At 40.3% G+C, this 23,494-nt stretch overlaps 1 protein-coding gene across 2 annotated transcripts in view; it reads left to right on the forward strand.

Moving 5' to 3' along the window:
• The window catches only part of LOC106991387 (ATP-binding cassette sub-family C member 4-like), a 589,015-nt gene that overhangs the window by 324,184 nt on the left and 241,337 nt on the right, over positions 1 to 23,494 (forward strand). Inside the window, exons 28-30 of one of the 2 annotated variants that reach the window (XM_042255004.2) lie at positions 6,323 to 6,495; positions 6,935 to 7,040; positions 17,332 to 17,466. The exons of the other annotated variant lie outside the window; for it this stretch is intronic. Coding sequence (XP_042110938.2) covers positions 6,323 to 6,495; positions 6,935 to 7,040; positions 17,332 to 17,466 — 414 coding nt within the window. The remainder of the gene's footprint in view (positions 1 to 6,322; positions 6,496 to 6,934; positions 7,041 to 17,331; positions 17,467 to 23,494) is intronic. 2 annotated transcript variants of the gene reach the window in all.

Below are 23,494 nucleotides of genomic sequence, written 5' to 3' on the forward strand. Positions count from 1 at the left end.
AGTTCTCTGTTATTGTCCAGCTCTCACGTCTGTACATGAGTACTGGAAAGACCATAGGTTTGATTATACGGACCTTTGTCAGCAAAGTGATATCTTTGCTTTTTAATGCACTGTCTAGTTTTGTCATAGCTTTCCCGCCAAGAAGCAGTCATCTTCTAATTTCAAGGCTACAGTCACCATCTGCACCGATTTTAGAGCCCAAGAAGAGGAAATCTGCCACTGCTTCTATCTTTTCCCCTTCTATTTGCTGTGATGGGACTGGATGCCATGATCTTAGTTTTATTAATGTTGAATTTTAAGCTAACTTTTTCACTTTCCTCCTTCTCCCTCATTAAGAGGTATCACTAAATCAGTGAAGTCAGTTTTTAAGTGAACCAAAAACCCTAGTTATTAATTTGTGTATGATTCCTAACTGGATATGTGAACCCAAACTCACAGAGTTAACCTGAGAATCAATAGGAGGTAACCACTATGTTTTCCTCTTTATGAACTTCAATTAAATGGAAAAGATGGCTTAATTTTTTTTTAATGTCCTCTAGTTCTCTTTCCTCCTTCTTCCTTGGCAGAGATGGACATTCAGAAGGAAGACAGTCCTATGGATGCTGCCTGTCTCATTTTGTTTATATTTCTAAATATGCTGAAAATACATTTTTCATGTATTGAAATCTTGCCAAGTTACTGTAAACTGATAAAAGTTCATCAGAAATTAGTGCTATTGGGGTGCTAAAAAGCAAAGGCAGCTCCAAAAATATAACATGAGTAGTGCCTGAAGATAAAGAACTATCATTCAGAGGTTAAAAGGTCATAGTAGATAAAACTCTGGAAATGAATCATTGATGTGTTGCTTCTATTAAAAAGCAAAAACAAAACACATTAGATACTGGGATTTGGAATTAAGGGTAGAGTATGGGGGCTTCCCCAGTTGCTCAGTGATAAAGAGTCTGCCTGCAATGGGGGAGAAGTGGGATTGATCCCTGAGTTGGGAAGTTTCCCTAGAGGAGGTAATGGTAACCCGCTCCAATATTCTTGCCTGGGAAATCCCATGGACAGAGGAACCTGGAGGGCTACAGTCCATAAAGTCCATGACTTAGCAACTAAACAATAACAAAAATGTCCTGTCAAAACTGGGAAGAAATTGTGCGGTTAAATGTCTGACACTGATAGCATCTTTGTTAGGACACAAGCGTGTCTCATCACACAGGAAGCCAAAATGCAGAAACCTGGGCATCAGCAGCCTGTGCATCAGGAACCACGTAGTTCGGTCCTTGTGGTGGAGACAGGTCATGTGTCCATTTCCCAGGGCCTTGTGTTAGGTGAACTTCCTTACTGCTGGCCCTGCTCTGGTAAAAGCCCTTCCCCATCTGTTGATTGCATTTCAGTGTCTCCTTCTGGCCCACACCAGATCTTCTCTTTGAAAAGTAAGAAAGATCCAAAAAATGAGGAAACCACCTGACCTCTGTGTTCCCCTCCTGTGAGGGGCGTCAGCACCCATTACACAGAGTGCACACAGCAATGCTGGAGGCAAGGTGCCTTACGAGGCCAGTGTATTATTCTTCAGTTTAACTATATTTTATTATTCTCCCAAGCTCAAAAACAATTTCAGGTATTTTATACTGAGATATATAGTTTTGAATAGTAGTTGTTTGTTCTATTTTCCTTAAATTTAAACTTTTTCAGTGCTTTCCTTTGTTTAAAGTGTGATATGATATCTTGGAGTCAGTCAATTGTTATAAGAATATATCCTTTTTACAATTACACTTATAAGAAAACAGTGTTATATATAAATTAATTATCCATATGAATTTAGTTTCTAATTTATAGAAACAGATATGTCATGCAATTAGAGTCACTTATGCCTTCATTCATGTTGTTGCTGTCTGTCACGTCTGACTCTTCTGCAACCCCATGAACTGTATCCCGCCATGCTCCTCTGTCCATAGGATTTCTTAGTCAAGAATACTGGAGTGGGTTGCGATTTCCTTAGCCAGGGGATCTCACACAGGATTGAACCCAAGTCTCCTGTTTGGCAGGTGGATTCTTTACCACTGAGCAACCAGGGAAGCCCACCTTCATCCAGCCAGCAGATATCTACTAAGACCTTGTTAGGCAAAACTGCAGATTCTGGGGCTGTCACAGTCATCAAGAGACAAAATGTCTGTCCTTCTGGAGCTTAACTTCTCCTGAAGAAGCTGAAAAGCAAGCCAATGATATGTAACAAAATGTACATATGCAACAAAATCTCAGTGCTGATACATGCAAAGGAGAAAAGTGAACTTGACAAGGAGCAAGCTGATAGCATTATTAATAATGGGCAATATCTCTTGATCTGTTACAAATTCTACATGCACTGACACATTTTATATTCTTAACAATGTTAAGAGGTACAATTCAGTTCAGTCACTCAGTCATGTCTGACTCTTTGTGACCCCATGAATTGCAGCACGCCAGGCCTCCCTGTCCATCACCAACTCCCGGAGTTCACTCAGATTCACGTCCATTGAGTCAGTGATGCCATCCAGCCATCTCATCCTCTGTCGTCCCCTTCTCCTCCTGCCCCCAATCCCTTTCAGCATCAGAGTCTTTTCCAATGAGTCAACTCTTCGCATGAGGTGGCCAAAGTACTGGAGTTTCAGCTTTAGCATCATTCCTTCCAAAGAAATCCCAGGGCTGATCTCCTTCAGAATGGACTGGTTGGATCTCCTTGTAGGCCAAGGGACTCTCAAGAATCTTCTCCAACACCACATTTCAAAAGCATCAATTCTTCAGCGCTCAGCTTTCTTCACAGCCCAACTCCCACATCTGTACATGATCACAGGAAAAACCATAGCCTTGACTAGATGGACCTTTGTTGGCAAAGTATACACATCTTTATAATTATGATAGTATAGTCTTACTTAGAGTTTAGGAAGATAAGATAGAGTAGGTTCAGGAATTTGCCTAGTTGGCACAGCCAGGCAAGACTTATGCCCAGGCTGCCTCACTTCAAGTCTCCAATTTATTTTTTTGGCTACAAAAAAATAGTCAACAAAAGAGTCTAAAATGTGGTACTTTGGTGCAATCTCAAAAATGACAGAATGATCTCAGTTCATTTCCAAGGGAAACCTTTCAGTATCACAGTAATCCAAGTCTATGCCCCAACCACTAATGCTAAAAAAGCTGAAGTTGAACAGTTCAATGAAGAGCTAGAAGACTTTCTAGAACTAAAACCAAAAATGATGTCTTCTGAATCATAGGGAACTGAAATGCGAAAGTAGGAAGTCAGGAGATACCTGGAGTAACAGGCAAGTTTGGCCTTGGAGTAAAAAATGAAGCAGGACAAAGGCTAACAGAGTTTTGCCAAGAGAACATTCTGGTCATAGCAAACACCCTCTTCCAAAAACACAAGAGACAGCTCTACACATGTACATCACCAGATGGTCAATACTGAAATCAGATTGATTATATTCATTGCAGCCAAAGATGGAAAAGCTCTATACAGTCAGCAAAAACAAGATGGCAGCTGTCTATGGCTCAGATCATGAACTCCTTGTTGCAAAACTCAGGCTTAAATTGAAGAAAGTAGGGGAAACCACAAGGCAATTCTGGTATGACCTAAAACAAATACCTTACAAATTATACAGTGGAAGTGACAAGCAGATTCAAGGGATTAGATAGACAGAGTGCCTGAAGATCTATGGAAAGAGGTTTGCAGCTCTACAGGAGGTGGTGAACAAAACCATCCCCAAGAAAAAGAAATGCAAGAAGGCAAAATGGTTGTCTGAGAAGGCCTTACAAATAGCTGAGGAAAGAAGAGAAGCTAAAGGCAAAGGAGAAAAGGAAAGATATACCCATCCAATACAGAGTTCCAAAGAATAGCACAGAGAGATAAGAAAGCCTTCCTAAATGATCAATGCAAAGAAATAGAGGAAAACAATAGGAAAGGAAAGACCAGAGATTTCTTCAAGAAAATTAGCAATACCAAGAGACCATTTCCTGCAAGCATGGGCACAATAAAGGACAGAAACGGTATGGACCTAACAAAACCAGAAGATATTAGGAAGCGGTGGCAAAAATACATGGAAGAACTATTAAAAAAGATAAAAAAAGGTCTTAATGACCCAAATAGCTACAATGATGTGATCACTCACTTAAAGACAGACGTCCTGGAATGCAAAGCCAAGTGGGCTTTAGAAAGCATCATGATAAGAAAGCTAGTGGTGACAGAATTCTAGCTGATCTATTTCAAATCCTAAAAGATGATGCTGTGAAAGTGTTGCACTCAATATGCCAGCAAATTTGGAAGACTCAGCAGTGGACACAGGACTGGAAAAAGTCAATCTTCATTCCCATCCCAAAGAAGGGCAGTGCCAAAGAATGTTTAAATTACCACACAATTGCACTCATTTCACATACTAGCAAAGCAATACTCAAAATCCTTCACGCTAGGCCTCAATAGTACATGAACCAAGAACTTCGAAATGTACAAACTGTATTTAGAAAAGCCAGAGGAACCGGAGATCAAATTGCCAACATCCATTGGGTCATCAAAAAAGCAACAGAATTCCATTAAAAAACATCTACTTCATTGACTACACTAAAGTCCTTCACTGTGTGGATCACAACAAATTGTGGAAAATTCTTAAAGAGATAGGAATACCAGACCACCTTACCTGCCTCCTGTGAAACCTATATGCTGGTCAAGAAGCAACAGTTAGAACCGGACATGGAACAGCTTGTTCCAAGGCAACAACTTGGACTGGTTCCAAATTGGGAAAGGAGTAAGTCAAGGCTATATGTTGTCACCTTGCTTATTTGACTTATATGCAGAGTACATCATGTGAAATGCCAGGCTGGATGAAGCACAAGCTGGCATCAAGATTTCTGGGAGAAATATCAATAACCTCAGATATGCATCTGACACCACCCTAATCGTAGAAAGTGAAGAGGAACTAAAGAGCTTCTTGATAAAAGTGAAAGAGGAGTGTGAAAAAGTTGGCTTAAAACTCAACGTTCAAGAAACTAAGATCATGCCATCCTGTCTCATCACTTCATTGCAGTAGATGGGGAAATAGTGGAAACAATGACAGACTTTATTTCCAAAATCACTGCAGATGGTGACTGCAGCCATGAAATTAAAAGATGCTTGCTCCCGCGAAGAGGAGTTGTAAGAAACCTAGACAAAATATTAAAAAACAGAGACATCACTTTGCCAACAAAGTCCATGTAGTCAAACTTATGGTTTTCCCAATAGTCATGTACCAATGTGAGGGTTGGACCATAAAGAAGGCTGAGTGCTGAAGAACTGATGTTTTTGAACTGTGGTTCTGGAGAAAATTGTTGAGAGTCCCTTGGACAGCTAGGAAATCAAACCAGTCAATCCTAAAGGAAATCAACCCTGAATTTTCCTTGGAAGGACTGATGATGAAGCTGAAGCTCCAATACTTTGGCCACCTTATGTGAAGAGCCAATTCACTGAAGAAGACCCTGATGCTGGGAAAAGATGGAAGGCAAGTGGATAAGGGTACAAAAGAGGACAAGATGGCTGGATGGCATCACCAACTTAATGGACCTGAGTTTAAGCAAACTCCAAGTAATAGTGAAGGACTGGGAATACTGGTGTGCTGCTGTCCATGGGGTTGCAAAGTGTTGGACACTACTCAGCGACTGGATGACAATAACCTGTATCCAAATGCTGGGGTAAAAAGGATGTTGTGTTCTATTTTTCATGGGTTTTCATTCACTACAATGCATTTCTGACACTGAAGAAAATGCACTTGACTGGTCCACTACTTACAGGATTAAACTTGGGAAAGAACCATCATCAGAATGGGTTCCAGGATTACTAATGTATAAGGGGCAGTTTGTCATTGCTTGAACTTGCATATATTAAACTTTAGAAAATAGTAAAGGGCCAATAAGCTTATATCTTCAGAGAACCAGATTTTCTATAAAATTTTTGAAAGTTTTTCTCTAGTGTACCAACTCCTATGCAAAATGAACGTTGGGAAACATGACTCAACCGTAAAGGTCCTTTTAACTTTTCCGTTTAAATCACATTGGGAGAAATAGCTTCACTTTTTGAGAGATTTCCTTAACTGACCCCTAGGTGGGGTTTCTGGTGGATGTCCTGTGATGAGAATGGGGGACACTGAGATCTTTCTGTCCTGAGTTGATTCCACCATCTTTCTCAGTGAACATTCACTGGAAGGAGCTCTCCCCATCCCCTCCTATGCATGTAATATACGTAAGAAGTCCTGAGGATGTCAAAGCTCTAGTGTCTAAGAGGCTTGTCTACTTCAGAAACAGTTTGCTTAGAAAAATGTCATTCTTTCTGTATCCACAGGTACAACTTAAAGAATCCATTGAAGTTCTTCCTGCTAAAATGAATACTAAATTAGCAGAATTTGGATTGAACTTGAGTGTTGGTCAGAAACAACTGGTGTGCCTTGCCAGGGCTATTCTCAGGAAGAATCAGATATTGATTCTTGACAAAGCCACATCAAACGTGGATCCAAGGTATGGAGCTGAGCCCCAGGAAATCTTGAACTGACTTGTAAATGTGGTAAATGGAAAACATTTAGTGAATCTTTGAAATGTTTCTAAGTGCTCTCTTGGCCTCATGGATATCTGTTGATAATATTAATTCCAGAAAACAGAGGAAAAAACCAAGACATGTTATACGGTGTTAATGTTGTTTTGAGGCACCGTAAGAGAGCTGAATTCCTAAATCCAGCTCCTGATAGTTTCAAGCAATTTTGAGGGAAGACTAATTTTCCATCATTTTATGAAAAATAGTAAATTTCTAAGTAGATTTTTATACTTAGTTTTTAAGGAACAAAACTATATGTTAAAGTATTGATTTTTAAAAACATTGTAAAAATACCATATAATATTTTTAAGTCTTAAGTCTGCTTTTCCTGTCTTTACTGAACTAAATCAACCTCTTTGTTTCTAGAACTGATGAGTTAACACAAAAAAAACTTCGTGAGAGATTTGCCCAGTGCACTGTGCTGACCATTGCACACAGGTTGAGCACCGTTATTGACTGTGAACGGATAATGGTAAGACCTTCACCATTTTAGCTGTTTCCATTTATGTTCAATTTTCAATGTATCATTCCATGTAAAATTTGATAGGAACATCCATCAATTTTTCTCTCAGTTTCTTCTCTCATTCCTGAAATTTACTCAAGTACTTAGCTATACTTTTAGAATGCACTATTAAATAACATATCCAATAATCTTATATTTTCATATTAAAAGTTTATTTGAATTGTCACTTTTTTATGATGGGCAACCGTTAAGATATTCCAAACCCAAGATATAGCTCCATATTTTAGTGGGGCAGAACACATTTTCACTGTATCATAGTCATTTCAGCATTTTTGGATTCTCTCATCAAAAAATTGGCTCTAATTTAGACTGTCAGGAGGTTGATGGCTAAAGTTGTAGAATTTCTCAGGAGTCCATGAGAAGAAAGGGCCTAGTGAGAAAAACAGTACTTTAACTGAAAGGATTTAATATAAGAAATGTATTACATAGGGACTAGAGGGCTAGAAAAATGAAACATTGGGGCAATGATTTTAGAAAGCAGCTGCAATATCCTAGGACAGATCTCTAGACCTGAGAACTCGGAAGAGAGGCCCCAAAAAATTGATGCTCGTACCTCTGAGGAGAGGTCACTGTCCGATTGCTGATCATGTTTGTGAGGGGGCAGGATGGGGCTGGTTCTCCAGGTGCTAATAGCCGGGAGCTGGAGTCAGGTCTCAGTGCTGAGGTGCCCCTAGTAGCAGAATCAGGTAGAGCATTAGCGTTGTTTCCCACTTCAGTCTCCCTCTAGTGCCCCCTACTGGCAGGACTTAACAAAAGCCACCTGGCAAAAGAGTCTCTGAAATCTTGCAGTGACTTGCAGAGACCTGGCTTCTGCATCACAGATGAAAGTTTGGAAAGAAAGACAAATCAGGGAGGAGAGACTAAATAAACAACCAGCAAGTCTCTTACACAATAGCTCTGTTCTGCACACACAGCAGGCTCCAGGCTTTGGTCTCTGGTTATCTGTCTAGTATCTTCCTTCCAGGTTTGGTTGGCTCTTTCCTCCTTAGTAATTTAATATTTCCTTCCTTAGCTTTATTTCCTTCCTCCATCTATTCCTTTTATCTCTCTTTTTCGTTTTATCTCTTTCCTTGTCCTTTGCCTCTGTTGCTTGCTCAGTTTCAATACGTGTTAGGATGTGGCTTTATAAAACAAGAAAAGCATTCCTCAAAGGAAAAACTTTGGCAGCAAATAATCTCAAGGAATGCAAGATACTTTAAGGAATTTTGATGGTTCATACAAAACAGGTAATAATCACTAATGAGTGGTCAGTAATACCCACAGTTCCTTATGTCTAAGGATAATAGTACCATCTCTTTTGACTTCTTGGGCAGCTTCTGGAATAGCACCTCCTGTCCTACTTCACATGCATTGTCAGATGGGATCATCAGTGGGGCACTGAGTAGATACCAGTCTGTCAGCATTGAGGCAGTGCCTGTAGCCTCACACCCCAAGCTGGACGTACTCAGGAGTGAGCTCTGGGGAGGCAGACGACAAGAGTGGGGCATCCTGTTGTCTAGGCTCCAAGCAGTGTGTCTGGTCACGTGGACTAGACATCATAGTAGGAAGCAGGCTCTACCTGCAGACTTTCATGAGAGATGGGGTGGCATTCAAGATTGCCCAACAGTGACTCTTAATTTCTAGAAATGCTTTGTGTCAGTCCTTCATTTTGTGTTCTTGAATGCTAATTGGAAAAGTAACCTTTTATTTCTAGTTTTTATCTATCATTTTGTTGTTCTTGCCTCTCAACACTGTATTTCAAGACTGTCCCCCAAAGCACCATTTTTCCATAATAAATAAATGTTGTGAAATGTACCTGTTTCAAGCCCTTTGTCAGGCTTTAGACAGCAGCAGAAAGATGGTTTGATCTCCAGCTCAGATAAGGGTCTGTTCAATTAAATTCTTTGTTCCTAAATGTACCCTAACTTTTTCGGTTTTTTGGTATTATAGCACTAATGACATTTGTGGCAGCAGATTCTTTTTATCATCTAGTTCTTAGAAATACTGTCATCTTGGAATGTGTGGTTGGTTAGGGAAACTGAAGAAGAACAGAATTGGAGGACATGTCGCCTGATCAGTCCTAAAGTGTTATCACTCAGCACCTGATCTGCAGATGTCAGCATCTATATCCTCTGAACCAGTCAGCTTTGTTGCTATTATCAAAATATGCTCATTTTTTTTAATGCTTTACTTATCGGTTTGTTCTTCAGTCATTCAGTTGTGTCTGACTCTTTGTGACCCCATGGACTGCAGCATGCCAGGCTTCCCTGTCCTTCTTCCCTGCCCTATCTCCCAGAGCTTACTCAAACCCACGTCCATTGAGTCAGTGATGTCATCCAACAGTCTCATCCTGCCCTCAATCTTTCCCATCATCAGGGTCTTTTCCAGTGAGTTGGCTCTTCACATCAGGTGGCCAAAGTATTGGGGCTTCAGCTTCACCATCAGTCCTTCCAATGAATATTCAGGGTTGATTTCCTTTGGGATTGACTGGTTTGATCTCCTTGCTGTCCAGAGAACTCTCAAGAGTCTTCTCCAGCACCACAGTTCAAAAGCATCAATTCTTAGACCAGCACCCAGCCTTCCTTATGGTCCAACTCTCACATCCATACATGACTTCTGGAAAAACCATAGCTTTGACTATATGGGCCTTTGTCAGCAAAGCAACGTCTCTCCTTTTTAATACACTGTCTAGGTTTGTCATAACTTTTCTTCCAAGGAATAAGTGTCTTTTACTTACCAATATCTCCTGGTAAATTTCTATAACCTCAAATTTTTCTCTCTTGGTCAATGTCTGTGTACAAATATTTATAGTTTCATGAAGCAGCTCACTGCCCGTCCCTCCCCAACTTTCTAGTTTTGTCTCACTCTGTTCTCCCTCCTTCCTTTACAGCTAAAACCACACTGATGATCTTTCGGTTCTCCACATTCAATATTTGCTCTCTTACAATGTGCCCTCTCTAGACTGTTGGCTTAGTCTAAGGTGCCTGCAGTGGAAATGGTGAGATGGTGGGACCTGGGGTAGATAAAGAAGTGGAGCCAAGTGGACTGTGTGATGGATTGAACATGGGCTCTGAGGGCAGAGAGAGAAACCAGTTGGTGCTGGTTTCTGGGTGCAGAGACTGAACATCTGGGTGAGTGGGGAAGGTGGAGGGAGAAGGGAAAGGCAAGGGTTCTGTTTGGAGTCTGTCATCTTTGTGATGAATGACTTTGTTTCCAGAAAGGATCTTACCCTTCACTGTGGAGCTGCTCTTCCCACTCCTGTGTTAGGAGACCTTCAGTTTAAGGTTCCCTGGTTGAGGTCTTCAGTAAGGTCAAGGGGAGGTCCACCAGGAGATGTAAGCTTGGGCCTGTGTTTACTTCTCATTCTGAGCTGGTTGTGGTTGCTGACTCCTCTTGTAGGAATAACAGGATTAGACCTCAGAGCACCAAGAGACAGGCATCCCCCAGCTTCAGGGTTGGGGATTGTCCTCTGCGCTCCATTCACCCCAGGTATAAAGCTTATATGTTATTCTAGAGCTTCTAATTATCAATTGACTTTCAATGCAGCAAAAACATAACAAATAATGTTCTTTCTCAAACCTTCAATTTTTGAGGCAATCTTAATTTTTATTGCTTGCTTTAGAACTGTAGACATACCTTGTTTTATTGTGCTTCCCAGATACTGTAGTTTTTACAAACTGAGAGCTGGTCATAAACCTGCATCAAGCACGTCTATAGGCACCATTTTTCCATCAGCATCTGCTTATTCCATGTCTCTGTGTCACCTTTTGGTAATTCTCACAATATATCAAGCATTTTAACTATCATTGCAGTTGATTTGATGATCTGTAACATCAATGATCTTTGATATTACTACTATGACTTACTGAAGTCTCTTATGATGGTTAATGTTTTTTAGCAATGCCTTATTTTTAAGTTAAGGTCTCTACATTTATTTTTTTTCAGACATAATGCTATTGCACACATGCTTGGGTGTAGTATAGTGTAAACAGAACTTCTATACGCCCTGGAAAACCAGCAAATTCACATGACTCACTTTACTGCAATATTCACTATATTCCGGAGTTCTGAAACTGAACCCGCAGTAGCTCTGAGGGATGCCTGTACCAGTTCCTTTCTGGAAAGCAAGTGATTGTTCTGAAAGCTTTAAGGATATAAAGACAAGTCAATCTGCTGCAAAGCCTCATGCTTCATAGGGAGGGCTGCCAACCTGGGGGAGGGGCTTGGGGCAGTGACAGAGGCTGACCAACAAGGGCATAACCAACAGTGCTGTCACCGTAAAGTCCTGTCCCTGCAAGTGTTAGGTATAATAATTACATACTGTTGCACTGATGAATACTTTTGCACAAAAATAGATGGATATTTTCTTTTATTCCATTTTTTAAAATGAAGAGCCTAACTCATAAAAATATGTTTTTGTTACAAAAGAGCAATAAATGTGTAAGGTAGAAATAGGAAAATTTTTTTAAATCTCATAAAGGGAAGATTACAAAATATCCACCACCAGAACGTAACAGTTGTATAGTGCTGTAATATTATTAGGATAAAATTAGGACTATTAATAATGTAATAGTCTTATGCAAAACAGAGTGTTTCATCAGCAGAATTTTTATAGCAACAATATATTCTTAAAATCCCCCATGTCATTAATTAATTTTCTATAGCACCATTTTAATAGCTGCCTAAAATTTCATCTTCGAGATCGAGTATAGTTTATCTGAAACTTTGACATAATATGGGCTTGCCTAGTGGCTCAGACTGTTATGAATCTGCCTGCAATGCAGGAGACCAAGGTTTGATCCCTGGATCAGGAAGATCCCCTGCAGAAGGGAAGGGCTACACATTCCAGTATTCTTGACTGGAGAATTCCATGGACAGAGGAACCTAGCAGGCTACAGTCCATGGGGTTGCAAAGAGTCGGACATGACTGAGCAACTAACACTTTCACTTTAGAGATTATATATTTTTCAAATTGTCACTTTTATTCAAAATTCTGGAAATAATTAGATGGATATGGTTTTGCTTAGCATAAGTAAACAAGAGAAAAGGCTTTTTGGGAAACAACTGTGACCTAATTAATACCTTTGTGTATGTGTTGGCTCTCTGAAGGGGCTTCCTTGGTGGTTCAGACGGTAAAGCTCTCTGAAGGGATTTACCCAGTTTTGATTCGTTAAACCAAGCCACAAATGTTTCAGAATTTTATTTTACAAAGAAATTCTCTTGAAGTATCTTGAAGATGTCATAACAGCATCTAAGTTATGATTAAGTGTAAAAGTCATAACAGCAACTAAGTTAATCTTCCTCATTTGCTCCAAACTAGTGGAGCAAGACAGACAAATTAGAAATCCTTTTTCTCCTAAGACTCACTACTGTCTCTACATTAGAGGGTTCTTCCTACAGATTTTAGGATTAGCTGGGTGCTTGTGACCTGCTTTCTCTGCAGCCAGTAGCACAGCTGTTGCCTCCAATTCCTGCACACTGCAGCCTTCATATCACCTGAATTCTCCCTAGAACCATGAACAAAGAGGCATGTGACAGTCTGCACTTGTATTAACAGTATTGTTGTCTGTGGTCAACATTTTCACTGTCTGCAGCTAGAGAATTCTTTGGAAATGAATGATGAAGAACCAAAACCGGGGACAGGAAACAGATTCCACCTCTTTTGTTTATAGTCAATCTTATGATTTTGTTTCTTCCTCAACACAAACCTCTTCTCAGTAGAAATTTCCCCAGGGAAATCAAAACCAGAAACTGTTGTAACATCCCCACCTGGAAAGTACAAAACAGCTCATGTCTAACTAGAGTTTTACTTAGATTCTGTTTTTCACCTTCATGGAACATTTTTTTCAGAAGCCTACATGGCTGCAATTAGAATATTTCAGAAGAGAAAACTCTTTCCAGTTTTTTAAGGAATCTCCACACTGTTCTCCATAGTGGCTGTCTTATGACCCAGCAATCCCACTGCTGGGCATACACACCGAGGAAACCAGAATTGAAAGAGACACGTATACCCCAGTGTTCATTGCAGCACTGTTTATAATAGCCAGGACATGGAAGCAACCTAGATGTCCATCAGCAGATGAATGGATAAGAAAGCTGTGGTACATATACACAATGGAGTATTACTCAGCCATTAAAAAGAATACATTTGAATCAGTTCTAATGAGGTGGATGAAACTGGAGCCTATTATACAGAGTGAAGTAAGCCAGAAAGAAAAACACCAATACAGTATACTAATGCATATATATGGAATTTAGAAAGAGGGTAATGATAACCCTGTATGCGAGACAGCAAAAGAGACACAGATGTATAGAACAATATTTTGGACTCTGTGGGAGAGGGAGAGGGTGGGATGATTTGGGAGGATGGCATTGAAACATGTATAATATAATATAAGAAATGAATCGCCAGTCTAGGCTCAATGCAGTGCGCAGGATGCTTGGGGCTGGTGCATTGGGATGACCCAGAGGGATGGTATGGGGAGTGAGGTGGGAGGGAGGTTCAGAATTGGGAATATGTGTACTCCTGTGGCGGATTCATGTTGATGTATGGCAAAACCAATACAATATTGTAAAGTAAAAATAATAATAAAATAAAAGAGAAAACTCCTTCAAAAACTGAAAAAAGGTTTCACTCAAGTTTTCAAAGGAAAATAACTATTATGGAGGTAGAAAGCACAGTTGGGAAGAAGAGATATTTTAAGAGGGGGGTGCTTCTGTGCAAAGGCAGCAGATTTTGGAAAGTGACTGTGGAGGTGACTATAACCCAGCCTTCATCACCTCCCTGGTGAGAGACTAATTTATTATTTCAATATCTAGGAAAGGATTTTGAGTTAATACTTTTCACGTTGCCCCGTCACTGAGAAAATCACGGGCACCCATGTTATCAATGAGGGGCCCATGATGCAAGTTTGGACAGCGGTCCCTGTGTCATCACCTGGTGACCAGAAACAGAGATATGACACAGATCTTTCCCTTGCAACTCTACTTGTTGATAAATGGGGCTCGCTCTCTATTGTTGTCATCATTTCTTATCAGGCTCTAACTCCATCCTCTCCTGCCTCCCACCTCTCTGTGCACTCGCCCACATCTCCTTGCATTCCTCCTTTTCACTGATGGCATCTTGCCAGTGAAATGGATAAAGTTATTTTGCAGTGGGTCCATTTAATTTTTATGTCTAGACAGCTACCAAGAATATCTACACATAAACAGGTTTGATAAACATGTCTTCATTGGGCTTATGTAACTCATTTGTCTAACATAATGTGTTTTTATTTAACCTACTAGAGCTTGATAAGTAATTCAAGGTTGGGGTTCCTGGAGAGATCCTGGGGTTCAGGGATTATTATCACACCAATTTGAATGTGTGATTTAGTTTATAGTTTAACTTGTGTTACAGAAAGAGTGGGGGCATAGTGGGAAATTATACGTTATTCTTATAAGGGATGTTAAAAATCTAAAACTATACCTATTTTTCTGTACACAAAGAACATTTAGATTTGCTTTATGTTTATTTGTTCTGAAATATCTAGAGTCTTTGATCAAGCTAGTAAATGTAAAGGCTAAGTTGGTAAAATTCTGTTTCTGGCCACTTTTCAGTCTATGTCCCATCTTAGCTCTTGTATCCCCTAATGTGAGTCTTGCCTTTTAAGTTTAATTAGATCCAGTTTATTTTTGCTTTTATTTCTTTTCTTTGGGAGACTGATATAAGAAAATATTGCTACAATTTATGTCAAAGAGTTTTCTGCCTGTGTTTTCCTGTTTTTAATAGTACCCCGTCTTATCTTAGGTCTTTAATCTATTTTGAGTTTATTTTTATGTGTGGTATGAGGGAGTATTCTGATATCATTCTTTTCCAGGTATGCAGCTTTCTCAGTACTGTCTAGCAAAGAGACTGTCTTTTCGTCAATATATATTTTTACCTAAACTTTTGTAGATTAATTGAACATAGATATTTTGAAACCTGTGTTTCAAAACTGCAGTTTTTGCTCTTCAACATCAGGAGGAGCAGTTATGTTCTATTATGCTATACTTAAGTAAAATTGCACGTTCAGGGCATCTAAATTGGGCATGCCCAATTGGTATATAGAAAATTCATTATGTAGATGAGACATTCAATTATTCTTGGACTCTTTTGAGAAAGCTGCTGTTAACAATGATTCACAGTATAAACAAAAGATTAATAGGAATATGCCTTTTGTGAGACTTAAAAAATGTTTCCAATTAAATAAAAAAGATTAAGTTAACTGCAATACCTATGTGTGGAAAAAATAACTTGCGTCTTTTATAGAGTTCCAGCATATTCTCTTATTTTTCAAGAAAATAATTTTATTAATTTATTTTTGGCTGTGCTGGGTCTTCGTTGCTGTGTGGGCTTTTCTCTAGCTGCGGCAAATGTGCAGACTTCTCCTTGCAGAGGCTTCTGTTGTTGTGGAGCACAAGCTCTAGGCATTCAGGCTTCAGTAGTTGTGACATGTGGGCTCAGTAGTTGTGGTGCATGAACTTATTTGCTCCACAGTATGTGGGGTCTTCCCAGACTAGGGATCAAACCTGTGACTCCTGCATTGGCAGGCAGATTCTTTTACCACTAAGCCTCCAGGTAAGCCCATACCACATATTCTCTTTAGATACATTTACTCTAAATATGACCTAAATGAATTAAATTCCAATTAACATCAGAACCGTAGAAGGCAATGGGACCCCACTCCAGTACTCTTGCCTGGAAAATCCTATGGATGGAGGAGCCTGGTAGGCTGCAGTCTATGGGGTCGTGAAGAGTTGGACACGACTGAGCAACTTCACTTTCATGCATTGGAGAAGGAAATGGCAACCCATTCCAATGTTCTTGCCTGGAGAATCCCAGGGACGGCAGAGCTTGGTGGACTGCCGTCTATGGGATTGCACAGTCGGACATGACTGAGGTGACTTAGCAGCAGCAGCAGTAACATCAGAACTGCTTTTGTAGTTCTATTATTATTTGGGTCAGTTATTTCAGGTACTTTTTCTTCCTCCATAACCATTAACCAAGGTCACTCATAAGTAGAAAGGCAAAGTTAAGAGCCCCTTCCTCTCGCTTTCAATTTCCAATTAGCAGGTTTATTAATGAGCAATAAAAGGGGTGAAAGGCAGGCAGCTTAAGAAAGAAAGAGAAAGAAGCAAATAAAGGTAATTTGTGAAAACAGATTCAGATCCTAGGCAGTCCAGGTTGGGCTGCCCCATGTGCTGCACAGGCTGTGATCACTTCAATTTGGAGCTCAATTTCTTATTTGCTTTTATAGTCTTATCCAAAAAGAAAACTGGATTTCTAGAAATTCCTTCTGTGCAGAGCAGTTCTGCAAAAGCTGCTTATATAGCAGCTCTTTTTGCCAGCCTTCCACTCTTATAATAATAAACGACAGCTACAGCCAATATCAAGAAGCATCTTAACCTCTTGGACAAGGGATTCTGGCCCTCTTATTCAGTTGCTCAGTCTCTCAGTTTCAGACTCTTTGCAACCCCATGGACTGCAGCACTCCAGACTACCCTGTCCTTCACTACTTACTGGAATTTGCTCAAACTAATGTCCATTAAATAGGTGATGCCATCCAACCATCTCATCCTCTGCCTTCCCCTTCTCCTCCTGCCTTCAGTCTTTCTCAGCATCAGGGTCTTTTGCAGTGAGTCAGCTCTTCCCATTAGGTGGCCAAAGTAATGGAGTTTCAGCTTCAGCATTAGTCCTTCCAGTAGGGGCTGACATAATCCAGGACCCTAAGGAAATTCCAGAAGCATTTACTTTTTTCCCCCAAAATATTGCTCAGATTGTCAAATCAACTTGACAATTAATTTGTTGTCAGGACACTGCCATGTGGTTTGTATGATGTCAACCAACTTTTTAGATAAATGTAGTCTGATTTTCTTGAATCAAGACATTTCCCAACTCTGTGTATCTGTATAAATAGTCCTCAAAAGTCAGACTCTGAGAGCTAAAAGCACTAACTAATGATAGCAACCCCAAAGGCCCTGGGCAGAATATACAATGCTACAGACTGTTCAGTTCCAGTTACTATATTCTAAACTTTTCATTTTTTTCCTTTTCTATAACCATATAATGATGAAAGGTCAGGCTGGGCCTTTGTATCCCTAGTAAAACAGAGTAATCAAACATTTAAATATCAGTCCTTACTACCCAAATTCTCCCTGACCTGCCCCTTTTTGAAATATTCTCTGAGTTATGTTACTGGGGAATATTGTATGCTAATGGGTTTCTTTCTGCTGTTAACAGGTTTTGGATTCAGGGACATGGAAAGAAGATAGTCGGCCACGTAATTTGCTACAAAATAGAAACAGCCTATTTTACAAGATGGTGCAACAACTGGGTGAGGCGGAGGCTGCTGTCCTCACCAAAAGGGCAAAATAGGTGAGGCTGCTGCAGGAAGCTGTAACTAAAATTCGCCTCCAGGATTCACTCTTCATAGGATCTCCACCAAGCGTCTGGGAACAAGCACTCTGTGCTCTTTTCAATTAGAAGCCACCAGAGAGGAAGCTTCATGACTGGGTCTTAACATGTGGCAGGTGGAAGGCAGGTCTGTTTAGAATCTGCAGCGGTGCTGGGGGTGGGGTCAGGATGTGTGCACCCTTCTGTGTGCACACACCTGTGCCTGAGAAAGAGATTTTTGGATTTGACTTTCCACATGTTCAGACTCTAAATTGAGATTCTCATGGAGCACTGAACACCCTCATTTTTCAGACCTTTAAAATTCATTCTGATTGGTGCTCAGCACATTTGTGAATCAGGTTCTGTCAAGGAATATCCAGGAAATTTGAGAGTTTAAGGGGAAAAAACTTGGAATATTTTGATTCTAGGAAGATCTTCTAGAGAAAGGTATAGGTCTCTTCTGTTTCCTAACCTGTAAAGAAAACTCTTACCTGGTATTATCACTTTCTTCCTAATTCTTTGTTGTTTAGAATTAGGTCCATTTGCGCCCCACCCCCATGCTTCCTCTACTTTCTAGAAGATGAAATTGTCATCAGGACAAATCAAGAAATCACAATACCTTCACACTGTAGTCTGAATGGTGCCTGAAGGTTACAGAGCAAATTCTCAGAGATGAGGTGTGTGAGGCACTAAGCTCTGTACGTGGTGTGAGGAAGGGGCTCAGTGAGTAACATTCAGGTCACATGGTATCTTCCTAACAGAAGTGTAGTGGTAACCAAGGTCTGGTTTAAGAGGCTTAGCCACTGTCATGCAGCTATCTGTAATTTTTTCTGGAACCAGGTGGGAGTGGGATTGGAGATGATGAGAAGACAGAGGGAAGGAGGGAAGGTCTGGTGTTCTTACCCCTTAACATGTGTGGCTCAGGGTGGGATGTGGTTTCCCCATCAAAAATTTATTTCTGGATGTTAAATTATGGATATATTTTCCATTTTTCATACTCTTCTGCCTTTCCCAGATTTTCATTTGTAAATAGAATGAGTATTTTTGTTATATTTAAAATGTCTTAAAGTAAACATGTCCCAGTATCTTAAGTACTTGTATAAGAAAGATTTATCTAAAATGTGGCCTGAGTTCCTCACCGTCTCCTCTCAGTCCTCTCTAGAAATGAGGAAATGCAGAGCAGGGCCTTCCGCTGCTCATCAGATAGGAGACTTCCTGGGTCCCAGAGCTGGCTGAAGAGCTGACAGAGTTAGAGCTCATGCTTAGGTTTAGGGAGAGGGAAGTCTGTGTTTTGAACTTTTCATGAGTACTCACATTGTGTGCAAATGTTGAGAAGCTGAACAAGGGTATTCTTTTTATGGCTGAAATTCACAGAGTGCTTTTATCCACTAGAGTGTCTCCCAGTCAGACTATCCGTCCTGAGACCTAGAGAGCCAGAAATCTCCCAAACCCTTAGGCATTTCACATCAAAAAGAGGTGTTCCCACCTGTATGTCAAAGTATTCATTTTAAAACTATATCATCATGACATTCGATAATGAGAAATAGAACACAGAATTTTAGATTGGTCCAGATAATAAGATAATAGGATTCAACCCTCTCTTTGTACAGATGAGGAAACTAAGGTGCTTTAGAAGGAGGGTGGCCCTATGTATATAACTGGTGTTAAGCTAGTCTGCAGCAAACACAGAATTATAAATTTGGTCTTTTAGTAAATATTTTAAATCAAGTGTAACATACATACTGAAGCAGACATAGGTCATAGAATTAGAAATCTTGTGATTCCAGGTCTGGTAATCCTGCACCTACTGTAACAATGTTAATGGTAAGTTACATATGTATAGTTCTTTATAATTTGTTTTATACAGTTCTCACATGTATGATTTCACTTAATCTCATGATGGTCCATTTTTATCCCATGTCATGGATAAGGAGAGTGTGTACAGGGCTCACCCAAGGTCACAGAGCTGGTCCAGGGAGCACAGAAGGGGAATTGCTGGGGAGGCTGGGTGCTATACTAGGTACTGTGTTCTGTGTCGAGCCTGGGAACACTGCTCCTGTCACCTGGTCGCCAAGGTAGGGCCAGTCACTGAAGTTCACAGGGTGACAGAACCTCACTCTTGGATTTCAGTCCTGCCACTAGTTCAGGTCCCTCTACAGAAGGAAATACATTTCTTAATTTTTGTACCATATTGACTTTTTTTTCTGCATACTCTATATCCTCTTAGGAGGATAAACTGTCAGATTATCAGTTTTTTGAATGTGCAAGCATCAGATATCAATGTATAATTCAGAGCTATAATACCAGGAGGGTTAACCTAAGTCACAAGGTTCTCACTCTAATAGAACAGAATTCATTCATCTGAAAAGAAATTCTTAACATCTGGGAGAAGGTGCTTCCACATCACATTTCTTGAACTCATAGCTCAGGTGAGCTGACACTGTCTGATTTATCCTTTTGGATAATCCTTGAAATAGTAGAGAAAGTCCCTTTTAGATACATAAACCTAAATGGGGCTGTAGTTTGCTAGGGCTGTCATACAAAGACCACAGAGTAGGTGACTTAAACAGCAGAAACTTATATCCTTACAGCCCTGGAGATTGGAAGTCTGAGGTCAAGGTGTCACCTGGGTTGCTTTCCTCTGGGGTCTCTCTCCTTGCCTTGCAGATACCATCTTCTCTCTATGTCTCACATGCTCTTCCCTCTGTGTGAGCCTGTGTCCTGGTCTCTTTATATGAGAGCACCAGTCTGTTAGATTAGGACTCACCTGTATGATTTCATTTTAACTTCATTGCCTCTTTAAAGACACTGTCTCCAAATACAGTCACATTCTGTGATACTGGAGGGGTTAGGACTTCAACATGTAAAATTAGAGGAAGGAAGGCCAGGGGTCTCCAAACAGAGGGAGTAGGCTGCAAGTGTCAGAAATTTTTTCTCTCTCTCATAAGCTGCAGGAAGAATCAAACTACTAGTGTTATATGTTTCCCCCTTCTCTATACAAATTTATATCTGCCAAAAAAGAAATGCAAAAAGGTAAAATGGTTGTCTGAGGAGGGCTTACAAATAGCTGAGAAAACAAGAGAAGCTAAAGGCAAAGGAGAAAAGGAAAGATATACTCATTTGAATGCAGAGTTCAAAAGAATAGCAAGGAGAGATAAGAAAGCCTTCCTCAGTGATCAATGCAAAGAAATAGAGAAAAACAATAGAATGGGAAAGACTAGATATCTCTTTGAGAAAATTAGAAATACCAAAGGAATATTTCATGCAAAGATGGATACAATAAAGGACAGAAATGGTATGGACCTAAGAGAAGCAGAAGATATTAAGAAGAGACGGCAAGAATACACAGAAGAACTATACAAAAAAGATATTCATGACCCAGATAATCACGATGGTGTGATCACTCACCTAGAGCCAGGTGTCCTGGAATGCAAAGTCAAGTGGGGCTTAGGAAGCATCACTAAGAACTAAGCTAGTGGAGGTGATGAAATTCCAGTTGAGCTAATTAAAATCCTAAAGGATGATTCTATGAAAGTGCTACACTCAATATGCCAGCAAATTTGGAAAACTCAACAGTGGCCACAGGACTGGAAAAGGTCAGTTTTCATTCCAATCCCAAAGAAAGGCAATAGCAAAGAATGCTTGAACTACTGCACAATTACACTCATCTCACATGCTAGCAAAGTAATGCTCAAAATTCTCCAAGCCAGGTTTCAACAGGATGTGAAACATAAATTCCCAGATGTTTAAGCAGCTGGATTTAGAAAAGGCAGAGGAACCAGAGATCAAATTGCCAACAACCGCTGAATCATCGAAAAAGCAAGAGAGTTCCAAAAAACATCTACTTCTGTTTTATAGACTATTCCAAAGCCTTTGACTCTGTGGATCAAAACAAACTGTGTAAAATCCTTCAAGTGATGGGAACACCAGAACACCTGATCAGCTCCCTGAGAAATCTATATGCAGGTCAGGAAGAAACAGTAAAAACTGGACATGGAACAACAGGCTGTTTCCAAATTGGTAAAGCAGTACATCAAGGCTGTATATTGTCACCCTGCTTATTTAACTTATATGCAGAGTACATGATCAATACTGGACTGGATGAAGTTCAAGCTGGAATCAAGATTGCTGGGAGAAATATCAATAACTTCAGATATGCAGATGACACTACCCTTATGGCAGAAAGTGAAGAAGAATTAAAGAGCCTCTTGATGAGGAGAGAGGAGAGCCCAAAAGTTGACTTAAAGCTCAGCATTGAGAACACTAAGATCATGGCATCTCGTCTCATCACTTCATGGCAAATAGATGGGGAAACAATGGAACCAATGACAAGCTTTCTTTTTTTTGGGCTCCAAAATCACTGCAGATGGTGACTGCAGCCATGAAATTAAAAGATGCTTGCTCCTTGGAGTTTCCCTGGTGGCTCAGAGGTTAAAGCATCTGCCTGCAATGTGGGAGACCTGGGTTCATTCCCTGGGTCGGGAAGATCCCCTGGAGAAGGAAATGGCAACCCACTCCAGTATTCTTGCCATGGATGAAGAAGCCTGGTGGGCTAGAGTCCACGGGGTCGCAAAGAGTTAGACACCACTGTGACTTCAAATTCACTTTCTTTGCTCCTTGGAAGAAAAGTTATGACCAACTTAGACAGCACATCAAAAAGCAGAGACATTGCTTTAACAACAAAGGTCCGTCTAGTCAAAGCTATGGTTTTTCCAGTAGTCATATATGGATGTGAGAGATGGACAATAAAGAAAGCTGATTGCAGAAGAATTGATGCTTTTGAACTGTGGTGTTGAAACTTTTGAGAGTCCCTTGGACTGCAAGGAGATCTGACCAGTCCATCCTAAAGGAAATCAGTCCTGAATATTCATTGGAAGGACTGATGCTGAAGGTGAAACTCCAATACTTTGGCCTCCTGATGTGAAGAACTGACCCATTTGTAAAGGCCCTGATGCTGGGAATGATTGAAGGCTGGAGAAGGGGATGGCAGAGGATGAGATAGTTGGATGGCATCAGCAACTCAATGGGCATGAGTTTGAGTAAGCTCTAGGAGTTGGTGATGGACAGGGAAGCCTGGCATGCTGTAGTCCATGGGATGCAAAGAGTAGGATAGGACTGAGCAACTGAACTGAAATGATACAAATTTAGAAGGAGATTTCTTTTAAAATTCTGTTACCATAGGATACCTGGTTCCACTTGAACTTTTCTCAAACCTTGAGCTAACCAATGCATTTTTCTTATGGAAATGTTTTTCTTAAGCTATGTTAATGAACTATGTATTTATCCTAGATTCTGTCTTCAAGTCAGTTCCCCCTAAGACTCAGAATGGACTTGAGAAACCAGAATGTTTACTCTTTCAAATGTTCTCTTAAGCTATGTCAATGAGACTACATTTGCTTAGAAACGTGCCTTTCTTCAAGATTCATGTCAATCATTTTATGGCCAGGGACAACTCATCTTGTGCCAATGTTGTCTCAAAATGCATGTTGTGTGAGGGGCCTGATACCAGTCTCTGAGTTTTAAGACATTTCCTTTCTCTAATTAGCAGACTGCTAGTAGCTATGTGGATCTTCCCTGTAGCTCAGATGGTAAATAATCTGTCTGCAATGCAGGAGACCTGGGTTAGATCCCTGGGTCAGAAAGATCCTCTGGAGAAGGGAATGACCATCCACTCCAGTACTCTTGCCTGGAGAATTCCATAAAAAGAAGAGCCTGGCAAGCCACAGTCCATGTGGTCGCAAAGAGCTGGACATGACTGAGCAACTAACACTGCTACGACTAGTAGCTATATAACATCCACCTAAAGACCAGCAGGGGGCACTCTTTCTGCCCCCTTCTGAGGTCTATGTCAGAAGCTTTCTCTATCTCTTAATTTAATGAAACTTTATTACACAAAATCTCTGAGTGATCAGGCTTCATCACTGGCCCCAAATTGAATTCTTCTCCTCTGGAGGCCAAGAATCATGGCATCTTTTGTGTTCAGCAACAGCCTTTCAGAGGGGACACAGTT

Source organism: Ovis aries, chromosome 10, assembly GCF_016772045.2.
Source record: "Ovis aries strain OAR_USU_Benz2616 breed Rambouillet chromosome 10, ARS-UI_Ramb_v3.0, whole genome shotgun sequence".
NCBI lineage: Eukaryota > Metazoa > Chordata > Mammalia > Artiodactyla > Bovidae > Ovis > Ovis aries.